The following is a 16,025-nucleotide window of genomic DNA, read 5'->3' as shown; positions in this document are numbered from 1 at the left end:
GGCTTGGGGACAAAGATTAACTTCACCATGTCTTAGATCCATTATCCATCTTAGTTTATATCACCACCCGACAGAAGCACCTATTGTAGGCAATTATCAAGACTCAGACCACACTAAGCAGCATGATGAGTTTTCTAAGTTTTCTTGTAATTGGATGAGCTTTCAAATCCTCTCTGTAAACAAGGGAGACAGATGCATAATGCTATTAAGATTAGTGTAATCTTGAGCCCTCTGACCTGCTTTTCTGTCTTTTACGTTCATAAAATGACCTTCCAGGTATTGTTCTGTACACACAGACACGAGCAAATGTCAGTATTTTAGCTACAGTAAATAGGGTTCAAATGAAAGATCTCCCAGCAGCAATATAGAGACGAGAAAGAGTAGGCTTGTGATCAGATGTTCCTGCTTTGAATCCTCTGACTAGTTGGGAAAATGTGGGTGGCTAAAGTAAATGGATGACAAACACCCCTACCTACATAGATACTGTGGGTGGGCAACTAAATAAAAGGCAAGTCGTTTACTTCTAGTGGAAGACTGTGGCTCTATATAGTAGCTCCAAAGTGTAAATCCATTAAAATGTGTGAATCTGAGGCAGAAGATAGAAAGAATTTTAAAGATGTTGCCTTCCTGTGGTCAAGAAAATGATTCTCAACTTGAATACAACCTCTTTTTTGAGTCAAAAACAAAGTGCAAGGTAAACAAAACCATGTCAATACCTATTGACTCTTATATGTGGTGTACGTAATCATTGCCCCAGAAAATTATTTAAAAGCGTGTGGCCTAATGTAAAGTGTAATCACATCCTAATCTGAAAGTACATTTCATTCTCACAGAAAGTAGATTGGGCACAAATATAAACAAACAGGCTCTTTGTTGTGTATGCCAATTAGCCTATAGCTGGGTGCTGTAGGAATTGATTAATTTTATCGCATTATCGTAATAGTACAGCTGAACAGAACATAGCACCACCAGACTAGCAAAGAGATCCATTCTGTGTAATTACCCATTCAAACCAATGCCAAACAGTGAGTGAGCTTCATAAAACACTCACTAACCCTGGCTGTAAGTGCTGAGCCAATAATAGTCTGCGACACAGAGCCTGTACTGGCTGAACTAAAACCCCTTTTCAGTAGTGGAACAGCAGGACGCGCAAATCCCCTTTCTCCTTGCAAGCCGGCAAACACCTGAGGTAAAATTCAATGAAGCTCACACTGTAGGGCAAAGGCAAAATGTCGATGACAGAAAATATAACACATGGACCAAAAATTTAAAAAACTCACCCCTCTAAGTTGCTCTTTAGAAAAATGCCACAAACACAGTCAGAGAGGGTCATTGATGGCATGTTAAATAGAGTTGATTGCAAAAAATGTGTGTAAATTGGCTGACATATCGAAATCAGAATCTTTTACTAGTGATGCATTATAAATATCAGCCCAATAATGGGAGAGTTGTATTATTGGCTATATAACAGTATATGTGAAATACTGGCTTTAAATGGAGCCAATAATATGAAGTAATGTGCTTTAATTGATTTAACAATCACTGCAATTACAAACTCTGACATAGTAGCTGTCAGCATGCTCCTCTGAAGTTGATTTGCAATTGTTAGAGAAGAACAGAGAAGAAGAAGAAGTAGAAGAAGAAGAAGAGCAGCAAGTTGTTGTCGCACTCATGACTAAAGTCACTCATAAAGTCTTTAAGTTTTAACCCAACGAATATTATTAAAGCTACAAAAAATTAAATCATCCACGTTTGCTCACTACATCTTAGCCTGTCACCCTCAATGGCAAACACAACAGGTTAGGTACTTTTTTATCTCCCCCTTTACTTACTAATATCTTTATCTGCCCCAAATATCAAGTACCAGTTGGACTGAAACTTACAGGTATGTTTAGTCTTGTTGTAACTCTTTCTAGATGATTATTCTCACTGTTCAAGCCCATTACGTCAACAACAGTGATGTTTCACTCTGAATGTGACATTGTGAGACCCATAATAATAGTAACCAGCAAATAGAAAGCCTGAAGATAACAAGGGCTTCTTGTTGAAACCGGACTGAAGTTTATTAAACATTCATACACTAGCTGAATGTCAGACTCAGAGCTTTAACCGTGGTATGTTGTCTGGTATGCGGATTTGTAAGGGTAAACAGTTAATTTACACATCATTAGGCATTAAGTAGCTGAATTTCATTGACTTCCTGAGGCTGAGGAAGAAGTGCACAGCTATCCGACGACTCTTTTTCATTGGGGAGCCAGGGGTCAAGTTTCCTCTGATGCGTACGTGTTCACAAATGCACACACAACCATAGTAGTGACCAACCCTACACCAGCAGCATTGATGTCAGACAGTCAGGGTGCATTTCAAACTTAGCAATGCAACCAGTTTCTTTTTTGGGTTTGTTAACGCTGCAGTGTGTTTGATGCTCACGTTCCGTCTGTAACTGTAAAGTTACACCCGACACACAGGATGTGGGTCTCTTAACTCACTAACGTTACTCTCACCCACAACTCTGCTGCAACATCATAGTTATTAGAGTATGGATACCGTTCAAAATATAATGACTCTTCCAGTTTATTTTTCCTCTCGCTTTGCACACGCGTTCACAGTAAAATTAGCTGCATTTCCTGACTTGGAAATGTCACAGAAGAAAGCTGATCTATTTTGGGTGCGTTTGATTTGCAAGTGAGCCTTTTTCTTTCTGCCAAACGAACCAGGAGATCGTAAATACAGATTAGCTAGGACACATTATTAGTAGACCTGTTGAACGTGAGCGGAAAGTTCTGTAAAGCCGTATAACGTATATTAGTAATAGGCATTATACAATAACATTAGTGTCAGAAAAACAAAGGCTGATCATATATAACGCTAGTTATGTGTATGTTTCAGTCGGGACACACACTAATTAAAAGGTGTCCCGTTAGCTTTCAAGCCTGGACATTAGTGTATGGCTAATAACGTTAATAACGTCACTGAACAGGCTTCACTCTGCTCGTGCCCGGCTAGCAAGTATGTTAACGTTAGCTTTACTAACCGAAAACAAATGAATATGACCCGAACAAGTACACAAATGAGCACGGAAACATTTTTTCCCCTATTATTAATATCTGAACGCACGCTTTCGGTGACTTTACCGAGACATATGAACACAACTTGTGCCTGTGCCACGTGTCAGAAGTAGAAGCCGGCTAACAATAGCAGAGGCTGGATGGTGCCTCACTGAATCTGACTCCCAAGCATCCCCCGTACTCCCGCGGCTGCTTGGCGAACAGGGGGCAAACACGGACAAAGAGCCAGGCAGATATGACGCTGGGCCAACGGTTAACTGCGTCGGGCGGGTACTCACTGCTCTCAAGAGGGGCCTCATTTGTTCCGAAGGTTCGTCCATTTCACCTGGCGCCGGTCTACTGCACACCGTTAGCTCTTTTGGTGCCGGTTGATGTGCGGATGAGACCGGGCTGGGTGACACTTGTGTGAACTGTGGGGGACTGGCTGTGCTCTCCCCAACGACGCGATAAGGACACGCCCCCAAAATGACTGACAGTGATTGATTGCCAATTCGATTTCAACGCCTGGCGTTCTCAGCCAATCATATTCAAGAACGAAACGATAAGGGCGGGCGCTATTTACTTGTCGCCTCAAAGTCTCAAGCGGGCTTTTTTTTTTTGTTATGGTTCTTCTAAAAGCTCTTTAAAGGTGCACTACGTAGTTTTGGGGAAGACATCTTAACCAGAAGACAAAGATATTCATTGACTGGTTTTATTTATGCCTAAAGAAACTAAATAAAACAAACTCTTCATTTTCATGACTGAATAAACTGAATAAACAAACTGACCTCAAAGGACAAAGTTTTACTTTGTTTATGTTTGGCGGACCCTGCCACCTTTCTAGCTACAAACAGTGCTCTGGGGACCTTATTATCCTCTGAGAACAGCTTGTTTATTCAGTTACGGGAAATATAAATGTTTCTGAGTTTGTATTATTACTTCAATGATATTCAAATTTTTGAATAGAATTACTACGTAATGCCCCTTTAACCTTACTGCGATGACTTTGCGTCCTTCATGTCAAAAGTAAGTCGGACAAACAAGAACATTTAAACATACAACTTTATTTTAAATCCTAGTATGGATCCACACGTTTTATATCATATTAAACTGTACAGGGTACAAAAATGATGCATGTGCCCAATAAAGTTGGATTTTTACTGCCTGAATTATGTGAAACACCAGACACAGGATTGTTATTTGCTATTATATCACACATTTTCCTTTTAATGTTGAAATGTTGTGATGGAAATGTAAAAATAAAGCAGCCACCACCATAATAGCTTATAAACACAATGAATATGAATCTGCTCTGAATCTGACAACAACCAAATGAGAGCAAACATAAAGTATTAAATGTGGGCCGATAACAATGTATGTAGGAAATTTGTGTGGTCAAAAAAGGTAAATCTATCTTCAAGAAGTTGAAGGAAAAGGCTAAAGGCAATCAATTGTATGTTGTTTGAAGATGTTTAGTCACCTGTTAAGTGAGTTAATCACTTACAAATATAATGAATGAAGTCATGCAAAGTAATTACACATAATTGAAATTAAATCCTACATCTTCCTGCACCATCTCTGCTGTCAAATATTAAAACCTGATACAACAACAATGTAATAACTCAGATTCACCAGCAGATGGCAATGCTGTATCAACCATTCCTCTCTAGTCATGTAAGACAGCAGTTGGCTGCAAGATATGAACATATTTAGAGGTAATACTTTCAGTTCTCTTTTTATTTATGATCATTCAGGCTGTATAACTGTTAAAGTGAAATTGCCTGAAATAGCTGCGACACTAGGGTTGCAGCAGTTTATCAGTTTCAAGGTATACTGTGGTTTGACAACTGACAGTTACAATGTCATGTACATTTGCTTATCTACAGTATTGAATTCTACTGTATTAGCTTTATTAAAAAATATATATCTTTCAAGGTCTGTCAGGACATAATGTTTTGTGAAATTATAAAGTGTTTCTTCAGCCAAAAGAAAAATAACTTTGTTCGCACTCCTTTAAGGGTCATTTTAAATAATAATACTAATAATGATAATTTTGTAATACTGTATACTGTGAAACCATGATATTTTCTGAAATCTTGCAGTGAAATCTCATTACCGTTGTAATGAGATGCTTTTAACTGAGGGAAGCTGGACAGAAGAATGCATTTTGAGCCTTGATGGTGTACACAACGACCTTTCAAATTATCTTTAATGATCTAGCCCAGGAAGTAATTCTATGACAACATTTCCTCCAGATCAGACTCTGGAAGACTGAAAAAAAGAAGGGTAACTTCTGCCAAATGTATATTACAGTGAGCACCATCAGTCATTTTGCCTTAATTTAAAAACCCTTTGCAATCACGTCATAAATGTAACTGCAGTGGAAAACAGCTAGAATAGACATCAGTCAGATGCAAAGAGCAAAAGTAGTCTCTTCTTTCAGAAGAGTTCATCTGTGTCTTCCTCTAAATAGAGCCCTTCCTCACCCGCCCATCAACCGCCGGCATAATCACACGGCAGCTCAGAAATAGAACTGCGAGGTGGGAGATCAAACTATCACCTCTTAATTGTACCCCGAGTCTTAAAGATGCTGCGAGCCCATTAGCGCACAATGAAGAGTGCTGTGTACTGCTCCTGAAACATGCATCTGCATAATGCAGCTGGGAGATGAGTCAGAAGTTAGACAAGTGGAAGAAGCACCACACTGGCATCCACCTGTGCTGGGACTCACATAAAGAGATGCAGACTGAAAGGTGTGGTGACGATGAGAAAGAAAGTTTTCTCTGTCAAAGCTTCGGAGAGAAGAGATGCCAAACTTACTGTAGTCGAACAATTACAACCCTGGTCCCTTAATGTTGAATATGCAAATGTTAGTTCACCTGAAAATTAAAATTGGGACATTATCTACTCAACCTGATGTTGGTGGAAAGTCAGGTGAAGTTTGGCAGCCCACGAGACATTTTCAAGAGCTTCACAGCAAAATGGTGTTGCGGCATTCTCCTAAACAACTGCAGTAGGTGGGGACTTGTTTTAAAACAAAATGGCTCCATACAGCTCATCTACGTAAATCAAGTCTACAGAAACCCTGAGATTTGAAAAGACGTTATTTATACCCTTTTATAATGCAAAATCTTCACTGTAGCTGCTAAGCTAACAGCGTTAGCACTCACTGTTTGCATTGGGTGCACAAGCTCGACCACGCATCAAGGGGTTAAATAATGTCAGTTCATATCAATGTGGGATCTTAGAGCCGGGCGAGTAGTATGGAGTATTTCTTTGTTATTTTTTGTTTTGTTTTGTGGGTGATATTTACGTTTTAAAACAAGTCCCCATCTACTTCCATTGTTGAGGAAAATGCTGCAAAGCTATTTTGCTGTGAAGCTCCAGATATGTTTTGTGGACTCTTCACACAAATTTCCATCGGCATGGCGGTGACTAGATCATGACTGAATTTTCACTTTTAGTTGAACTTATCCTTTAAGCAGATATTTTCGTCATTTAGCTTGAGCAGCAAGAAGTGACACATTGGAGAGTGTAACATGTTGGACGCAATCCACTAAATGAATGATTATTGACTGTGTCATGTTTTGTCCCTGAAGCTGTAGAAATTAAGAGTCCCTGTTTCCCAGAAGGTTTAGTGGCTGTTGTTTTTTCCTCCGGTGGCGAGGCCTTCTGATGGTGCCAGGAGAGAAAGAAGAGAATGTGAAATTCCCAAATCTGTTGGAGCGCTCCATCAAAGTGCCAATGCATTGATTTTGACCACAGATCTGTTCCACACGGCTGCCTCTGCATGCCCTACCCAAAACATTGCTCTCAAGAGCAGGGTCTTGTGGGAGCCTTAGTGCCCCTGAATCCTGTTCAACTCCACTGGGACACTCAGGGGAGGGCGAGGGGGGAGTAGAGGCCAGTGACCAGCATGGTGTACCCGAATCGACTCAGGGATGGGTGGATCGTGGGAGGGGTGGGTTGTGGAGATGGTAAATGATGGTGGTGGTCAGACGGAGAAGGTGGGAAGGGGGAAAGAAGCGGCGGAGGGGGGGTCCGGCCTGTTGAGGTGCGTCCCACTGCCCTCCAGAGGGAACACAGGGGTTTGAAATCAATGTGCTGTTAAGTGCAGCTTAGCCGCGGGATACTCTCTCCAACATTATCCATGCACCAGTGAGTCAGGGCCCTGCCTGCGCAGCGCGCTGCACATGCCGTCTGAGGGCACCGACACAAGGCCCTCCAGTTCCTCTCACCTCCATGCTCTCTGCCAACACTCAACGCCCTTCTCCAAACAGTTGTGGCCCCGCTAACTTGAGACTCATCTCACACCAGGGTCTCACTCCAACAGACCTGTGAGCATTACACCCGTACTGTAGTCAGCCCACCCCTCCTTTAACTGCTGATTAACCACGTCCAAAGGAGGAAGTGAGACTAAATAAAGCACTTTGTTGTGTACATAGACACCTGGGGTGAGCTTAAAGGAGAGGCTTTTGTCAGCATCATTAGTACTGTCAATGTCCATGACCTCCACTTAATAATACAAGGAACATATGCTCATCATGCCATTATTATCTTGTATTATTGTGTATCATAGTTATCCCCAAGAGTGGCACAATATAATATAGACCTGGTTCCTGGCTTCCGTGTGAGTGTGCATGCAATCCCCTGAGAAAAACTGTGTCCATCATCTATAAAGACATGCAATTATAAAGACTGGATCTGACTCTCATGACATTAAGCTGAAGATATAAACATCAAACATCCTCTCCTCCAAAATAAAAGTGATTGACTAGATCACCAGTGAATACATCACAAAACAACAGAGTGACCGCATGAGACTCAAAGCGTCCCTGAGGAGAGCTCTGCAGTAATTCTAACTGGCTTGATGACCATTTAACAGAGGTGACATTTATCAACACATCAAAAGGGGAAATGGAGTGTGAAGAGGAAACATAATCGCCACCGTCTCTGTCTTGCTCATCGTGTGTAGGTTACTTTTTAAAAAGGGGGCGTCTAAAAAATCTTGACCCAGACACACATGTCTGCCTGTGGCTGCATTTAGTCAGTGAGAGCAGTAATAGTGTGTGACTGAAGGTGAGGAAACAGCCTGGGGCCTTCATCTGTGTTTAGATGTCAGCCCTCCTTGGGTACAATGTCTCCGTAGCCTCCTTGGCCTTTCTTACATGAAATCTTAACGTGGTCACCAATGGAACGGCCTGAGGGAAGGGCACAGACACGCGACATGAAACAAGAACTTAAGTTTTACTAATACGCTATAAATTCAACAAACCACAGGCTGATTTTTGTCTTACTGACAGCAAAACTCAGTCAGCTGAGGAGATTGTAGAGCACAGTAGTGAGTTCTTCAGGTCTTATCCCAATGCGCATATCTCCTCTAAGCCAACATGGTCTGTTTTTGTGGAAGCATGCTGTCGAGGTGTCTATTGATTACTGTACTTCTTGCATGAATGGTTGAGAAAGACACAATCTATCGATTTGTTTGTGAGGATTTCGGAGTAGCCTGGAGCTTGAAGGAATCAACTGTTATCAAGTTGTTGAATGCGCATCGAATAAATGATGCGAGGATGTTTTACAGAGCTGCAGAGGAGGATATTTGTAGTTTAAATGCAAGATAGGAGGCCCTTGTTGCAGAGTTTGTAAGTCTCGCTGTCGCCGTGTTTGCTACTTCATCGACAGGAGATTTCATTCCAGTGGGTGGATGGCAAAAGATTTCAACTGCAGTGCCCGGTATGGATGCCAGCATGCCTTTGACAACAAGGTATTTAAACAGGATGATTCCAGTAGTTCCTCACTTGAAGCACGTGTATGTGCTTGTGTTTGGTTGTGTGTCTGCTGGAGTTCCAGAAATTATGTGATTGTTGGAAGTTAAACTCCCTTATTTCTCACAGAAATGTGAAATAAGCACTGCAACTGTCCCTGCAAATTAGCACCAAAGAGGACCAGAAAAGTTATTTTAGGCCTTCTGACTGAGAGACAAAAAAGGTTGGAGAATAGCAAGTTAGTTATTCAGCGTGTAAAATTCTCATTGTTTTTCTCTGTGATCGTCAGTGTATCAGCAGCTATCACTTCTCTGCAACTCTCTCCTCCACTTCCTGTACTCGCTGCGGTTGTCCAGTCATAATCTTGACAGCTATTCTCCACCTCATAACCGCCGATGTGAGCAGAGGTCAAGACAACATGAAAAGGAGAAGAAAAAACATCCTCAGATGTTCGGAAATACAATTTGCTGACACGCACAAGTGCAAACATTTTTATTCTCCAGACTCGAACCCCCCATGAGCCTTTTTCTTACAGCTTTCCTGAGAGGCCAGGGCAATCATGCACTCTACCTTGTTAGGAGGTGTTAATTGGAGTTAGTCAGACTCCTCACTTTGTCAAGGAGTCTGACAACAGAATTAATTAGAATTCGAGTATGTAAATCAATTCAAATTGGGGTCCTTATGGGGGAGGATTTGAAGTATTTTCACTGAGGAAAAACAGGTGCTGAGAACACGAGCCAAGTATGTGTGCGAATATTATGACTTCTCTTTTCATGGATTTTATCTCCACTAATCCGCTTTTGGAGAGGCCAAAGACATACAGTATAAATAGAGGTGTTGAGCTGTACATTGCCCTTCGTTGGATGGTTGATGGGCCATTTTTCATTTTGCCTGTTTTCATATTTTCTAAGTGCACATGCCTCGCATGCAGTTGCATTACTTAGGTAAATGATAAAACGTGTGAAAACACCATGGCAACAACAGAAGGAATAGTAGGACTATGTTCTTTTGTGTGCTTTTCGCCTAATTGGGTCTGTGTTTTGAATCAAATCATGTACGACATATAAATCTTATATTTAAATCGCACTTTGCTCACTTGAATTGTTAGCCGTTCTGTTACCTCGTGACACTCATTGGTAGCCTGAAAGGGATTGCTCAGTTTTTTTGAAAATGAAAATGAATTGAAAATGTTTTTAATCTGATAATTTGACATGAGAGCAAAACAAAACGTATGAGGACACTACATATTTAACCCACTTGTAAAATAAACAAGCTCAAGCTCAGTATCCTCATACGATCAACTTAAATGAAGTTCATAAATTGCAATTAACATAGACATACGTCATATATAAGTCTTTGATGCAGTTCATCTCTATTAAGTACACCCATCTTCTATCCTGCATCAACTGAAACTTCAGCCACATGATAAAAATACTGTCTGTGACTGATAGTGGCCTTGCAAATGAAATGGGTTTTCACACGTCCATGCCCTTATCGTTTTCTGTTTAACTTAGTATGCTTATGATTATTTGTATTTGTGATACCTGATTGTGGGTGTTTGCATATGACAAAAATCTGTTAAAAACAGACAATTTTATTTTATTGGTGGAGAAGGACAACAGATTCAAAGAAACAGGAGCTTATCGGACTGTAAAGTCATGTTGTTGGGAGTGATTTCCACACTTGTTTATAGTCTTACATTGCTTTCTGGATAAATGTTCAAAGTCCACAAATACATAATTTTGTGAAGTACTGCTCAGATTAATAATACATAAAATAACGCTGGTTGTATTTTACTGCCTCCCACCCTGTTGCAATGTGTTGTATTATTCCGATGAAGGGTAGACATACGTTTTATACCATTTGTTGCAACTTTGTCAACTTGTTGGCAGCAACCACATGGGGGGCCTCTACAATAAGCCATCACATATGCATGCATGACAAATAATGCACCCTCCCCATTCATTTATAACAAAAATGTTTGATAAAATTATTTCCGCTTCTGCTGCAGTTATTGTATGTTTTAAATTCGTGTTTACATTTTTATTAATTACAGCTCAAAGTAAATTATCTTGGCCCGTCTCATTGTCACATGGCCATCATATATGAACAAAACATACCGAGAAAGACATTTGGACAATGCTTTGTGAAAAGCTGTTTTTATTATCCATTTAATAACACCTCCATGAAGACAATTTGTACAAGATACATCACATTCTAAAGTGCACGAATACTGTACAACGAAAATGACTTAAATACGCAGGGAGAGAAAAAAAATATCACATTTGTTTAAAAAAAAAAAAAAGTTGTAAAAATAAATGAATTAAAAAGGGACATGCTTTTATTTTTTTTTTCTCAAAAACAACAATCACTATGCATGTTTCTGCTCAGGTATGTGAGAGGGGCTGGCCTGGGAAAATAACCTTGTGCAGCTTGCTTGGGGGGGAACACTAAGCTTTGGCACCTTTAGAGAAAAGAGAAAAAAGACATTAACAAGGAATGGAGAGCACTCAATAATTAACAAAAGAATTATATTTAGTTTCAATAAATACAGTCTTAGGGGCTTGTGTAGAATGCATAATAACCCATGCCTTTTGGGTTGTCCTTGTTGTACTCCTCCGTGGTCAAGTCCTCACACTTGATGGTTGGGGAGTTCTCTGTGCTTGAGCCCCCAGGAGACATTCTGCGTCTCTTGCACACCACGGAGTACACACCAGAATCGGTAGAGTCCACCGATTTCAGTGAGTGGGATGTCTCGATCCAGGTCGAGGCTGGGGGTGCGCTTTCCTCGGGCAGCTTGTCTTTAGTAACCCCCAGCTGGTCCTCTGGGAAGGCTGGGGGGCTTGGACGAGGGGACCAGGGCAGGCCCGTGGTCATCTTGCGCTGATAAGAGCTTCTGGTGCCCCATCCTGCAGCCATGGAGGCGAAGGCCGAGTCTGGGTAGTAGCTGAGGGCGTGGGACGTCTGCAGGGACAGGGGCTTGATGCCGTAGGACAGCAGGCTGCTGGTGGAATAGTCATTTTCATACGACAGATCCAGCTTGTTGGAGCCCGGCTGCTGGACTGGGGGGACAAACCAGCGCTGGGCGGAGGCAGCGGCGCTGGCATCCTCGCTCTGTGGAGAGAGGAGGCTGTTGGTTTGAGGAACAGCCCGCTCGCTGGTGTAGAAGCGGTTCTGAGGCAGGTTGTTGACGAACTGGTCCTGGAAGAAAGGCTGCATGGCATAGCGGGCCCCGGGCACGATTTGGGTGGAGCGAGGGGAGTCTGTCGGGGACGGAGTCAACCTGTCACTCTCTGGAGCTGTGTACATCCTGAGAACACACATACAAAAAATTAGCTACATGAAAAAAAAAAATCTTTAATTAGCGTTCCACAACAAGAACAGGTCAACCACACTGCTTGATGTGCAAGAAACGTACGAGTCATAATTGTCCCGGAAGCCTTTTGCAAAGGGGTTGTGGTCTATCTTCAACTGTGTGATCTGAAACAGAAAAAGGAAATCCTGCGTAAATAAAGTGCATCTGAAGGCAAACAAAGGACAACATTTTTATAATTCCAGAGAGATTAAAATTGTTGCATTAAAATAAATTCAAATTAAATCAAAACCATCTCTAAATGCTTACATCTGTGTTCTGGTAGGCAGTGACGGCTATAAACTGGTTCTCTGGGAAGGTGAAGGTTTGAGTTCTGGCCTCGTTGCTCATATCCTCCACCCCGTCTTCTGTCACCTCCACGATGTGAAGTCGCGGTTGGTATTTATGAAGCGACTGCAAGACGATCATCTGCAGAAAAGGAGAAATGTGTGATGAGTGCAACGCTGCAGAGTTCAAAACAGGAGGCTGCGTGGCTATGTTTGAAAATATATTTTCAAATATATTTAAAAAGGTGGCAGTCATGCTTGAGAGATCTAAATAATTATTTCCAGGGAACAATATTGACAAAACTGTTAAACAGGGAATTCAAGCGTGTCAGAAATCTATATCGAACCTGTGTGTTGTTGTTGTTGGCCCCTTTATTGTTGGTCAGCTTCAGCTTGCCGAAAGAGATTTCTTGCCTCATCCAGTGAGCACCAGTGTTCGGAGATTCAGGATGAACGTACATTTTGTTACCTAAAAATATAAATAATGTGGTAAGCCATATGACAAATAGAAAAAAAAAACAGCTTTCCTTCAAACATGCATATAATAAAATCATATCCTGTGTTTTGGCATTATATTCAATGGCTGATAATATATCTGAGCAGTTTATTTTAATAATGTCTTTTGAAGGAAAAAGACAAAAACATTCATTCCTTTTTAGATTGTTTTGATTAAAACATATATTGTTTGAGAGGACCGAGGAATTAAAGAGGAGCAAATGAAATTTCAGTTAAAATTCTTACGTTGTTTAAAAGAAGCAAAAAAATTATTCTTTAATTCACATTATATTCTCTAATGAAGAATCATTTCATGAATGTATTTAATCCAAAACCTTTTTAGAGTGCAGTCAATTTAAAAGGCATATTTAACCAGCAGTTTCACACTTTAGCTGGTCACCGAGATGATTTGACACTTCAAATTAAATTGTACATTAGAGCCTAAATTATTGCATTAAACACTCAAATTCGCAACCTGTCAAACCAATATTTGCAAAAAAACATGATGTAAAAACATTGTTTTTTCATTTTCCAAAACAATCTTCCTCTCATCTCCCAGGTTTGGTTCTCACATCCTCAAGCTGTCACGACATTGTTGCTTCATTTCTAAACGCGTCCTGTCCATTTATTTTTCGATGTCTTCTCCAAGCATTTAAAAAACACAAAAATACAAATTTACCAGAGCTGAACAAGTGGGAATAATTCTTTAACTCACCTTGCATATTATTGTCTGCTTTCCCACATGTGACCCACTTTCCTCCCTGAAAGCGCCAGTGATTCGGGTCAGCCAAAACAACTTCCACAAAGACGTTGTAATGGGCCGTGAGGTTGAGTCCAGTGATGTTGAAACTGAGGAATGGGAACATCCGTCTGGGAAAAAGAAAAAAAAAAAGCGAAAACAGGAATAATTAAACAGCTGCGCTCAGAAAACAGGCAAAGCTCTGAAAGAAAACTTGAGCACTGGATGTCTTCACGTGTTGCATTTTTGCAGGACGCGTTAGCAAACAATCAAATTAGAAAATACATGTCATTCCATCAGTGTTGTGTTAAGCTTGCTGTGATAATGTGCATTTATAATTTACTAGAAACGAAAAATTGCAATTTCAAAGCGTCAAAACTAATCAAATGCGCACAGGTAAGATTTGGACCGTGTGCGTAAAATTGTGCTCATGCGTAAAAGGGGTAAAAATGACCGGCATCTTAAAAACAAAGACCGAACAGGCCGAACTGAAAAATAAAAACGAATTTCAATTTTCTTCACATGACTATCGTGTTTAAATCAGGCCTCTAGAGCCTTCGGCTGCGCATCTGCTTACCTGCCCTGTTTGGTGATGATCATCTCGGTCTGGTGCCGGTGGAATTTCAGCCACAGAGGCCGGTTGCACAGATAGACCTGCGCTCTGGCTCCGGCGGCAGACCCCGGCAGAGACATGGAGCCAATACTCGTCCCCGTACCGGGATAAGAGGGGTACAAACAGCCCGGGCCCTGGCTGAACTGGTACCCTCCGCTGCTAAACTGGCTCCGGCCGGTGCACACGGACGAAGAGGAGAAGCCTGTTGGAGGCAGGACGGATCCGTAATGAAGTGACGCCGGGTACCTGGAGCCGCTGGACCCGGTGTACACCGACCCGGTCTGTCCTGCGTAGGGAAAGAGGGAACAGGCACTTGCCATGTCGGAACTCGCCTGGGACGACGAGATGAAGTATCTGTCAGAGCCAAGTTCGTCTATGTTGTAACGCCGACCGCTCGTCAGATCGTCCTCACCGAGCACCGGGGAGCCTTTCCTCCCATCGGGCCCGGTTTTAGTGAAAGTGTCCCCCTCTCCCTCACCCAGCATCCCGTTCCCCACCCCGCTCAGATATTTCTTCGGAGCGCTGCTCGTCTCTGATTCCGTCCGGTCGACTTCTTGGTACTCAAGCTGCGATGACGGCCTCGGGCTGTTGTTGGCACTGTCCGACGAGGAAAGGTTGAAAAAGGTCTTGGGTAAATTGATGCTGGCGCTGGGAAGGATGTTCTCTAGCTGCATTGTTTAGATCTTGCAATAAATAAGAAGAGTTTTCAAGAGAGTCCAGGATAGTGTCAGGATCTCAGCCGAGGAGGCGACACGAGCACCGGCGCCCTGCTTGTTTTCTGTCTCTGCACGCCTCCCTCCCTTACGACTGATGGAAGGAGGTTCAACCTGCTCCTCACCTACGGATTTTCAGATCAGATTATGGGCTGGACATGAGATGTTGAGCGGCTCTTATAAGATGTACTTCTCCACACACCCAAGTGATTGTAAGCGATAGGGGAGGAGCTTTTGCAGAAGCATGCGGGGGCAGCAGCCCTCTCCACAGCCAATGGTCGCACTACTCTAATTCAATTAGAAAGCGTCTGGTAGAGATGATATGAAGAGGGAATGTATCACGAATGTCGGTAAGTTTATGTTTACAGGCTTCAGCTCTCTCATGCACCGCAAAAAACTACATTTTCCCCAGTAAATTACACGTGGAAATAATCTTCAGTTTCGTGTAAGGTATGAGAGAATAATATTTTCTGTATTTCCTGCTAAAAACAAAGCTTATTTCCTAAAAATTAAACACGAAATGGCCCCAAAAACAGTCGCACCTCACAGGTCCCGCGCGTCCCCCATCGCGCACGCACAATCTCCTCGAAACTTTCAGCTCCGGATAAACAGGAAAAAAAAGGAAAGAAAAAGTACCTCCACGCACTCCAACAAGAGGGTTTATCCTCGATGAAGCACAGCAAACACCGAGAACTTCTTCTTCCCCCCCTCTGCAAACACTCCCAACACGTTGAGGAAAAAAAAAAAATCCCATGTGCACCTTGTTTCCTATAATTGGCCTCCGTCGCCTCTTCCTCTTCCAGGTTTTCAGTCTTGGCTCTGGAAAGAAGAAGAAGAAGAAAAAAAACATCGGCCCGAAAAGGAAGGCCTTTAACTGAATTTGTAAAAGTCAGGATTTTATTTTTTTGATTCTCATTTTATTTTAACAAAAAAAAAAAGTTAACTTTTATTCCAGATGAGCATTTCTTCCCTTTTTTCTCTCAGGCTGTGCCACAAATCAATTTCTGTTTGGGT

The 16,025-nt window shown here is 41.8% G+C and overlaps 1 protein-coding gene across 2 annotated transcripts; it reads right to left on the bottom strand.

Annotated features, from left to right (window-relative positions):
- Nucleotides 1–10,939: 10,939 nt before the first annotated feature.
- Nucleotides 10,940–15,774, bottom strand: eomesa (eomesodermin homolog a). Of its 2 annotated transcripts, none has more exons than XM_084379410.1 (7): nt 15,648–15,774; nt 14,263–15,136; nt 13,662–13,816; nt 12,799–12,920; nt 12,435–12,593; nt 12,231–12,292; nt 10,940–12,122 (listed from the first exon to the last, which is right to left on the bottom strand). In XM_084379410.1, the coding sequence occupies exons 2-7, from the start codon at nt 14,970–14,972 to the stop codon at nt 11,369–11,371; spliced, it is 1,962 nt and encodes a 653-aa protein (XP_084235536.1). In that variant the 5' UTR covers nt 14,973–15,136; nt 15,648–15,774; the 3' UTR covers nt 10,940–11,368. The 2 variants fall into 2 exon arrangements, with proteins under 2 accessions (XP_084235536.1, XP_084235537.1); XM_084379411.1 differs by having other exon boundaries at nt 10,940–11,276; nt 11,404–12,122; nt 14,263–15,773.
- Between the last annotated feature and the right edge of the window lie 251 nt (nt 15,775–16,025).

Source organism: Pagrus pagrus, assembly GCF_965226575.1.
Source record: "Pagrus pagrus genome assembly, chromosome: 17".
Classification (NCBI taxonomy): domain Eukaryota; kingdom Metazoa; phylum Chordata; class Actinopteri; order Spariformes; family Sparidae; genus Pagrus; species Pagrus pagrus.
The sequence above is the reverse complement of the archived record's forward strand: the minus strand, read 5'-3'. Positions and strand labels throughout refer to the sequence as shown.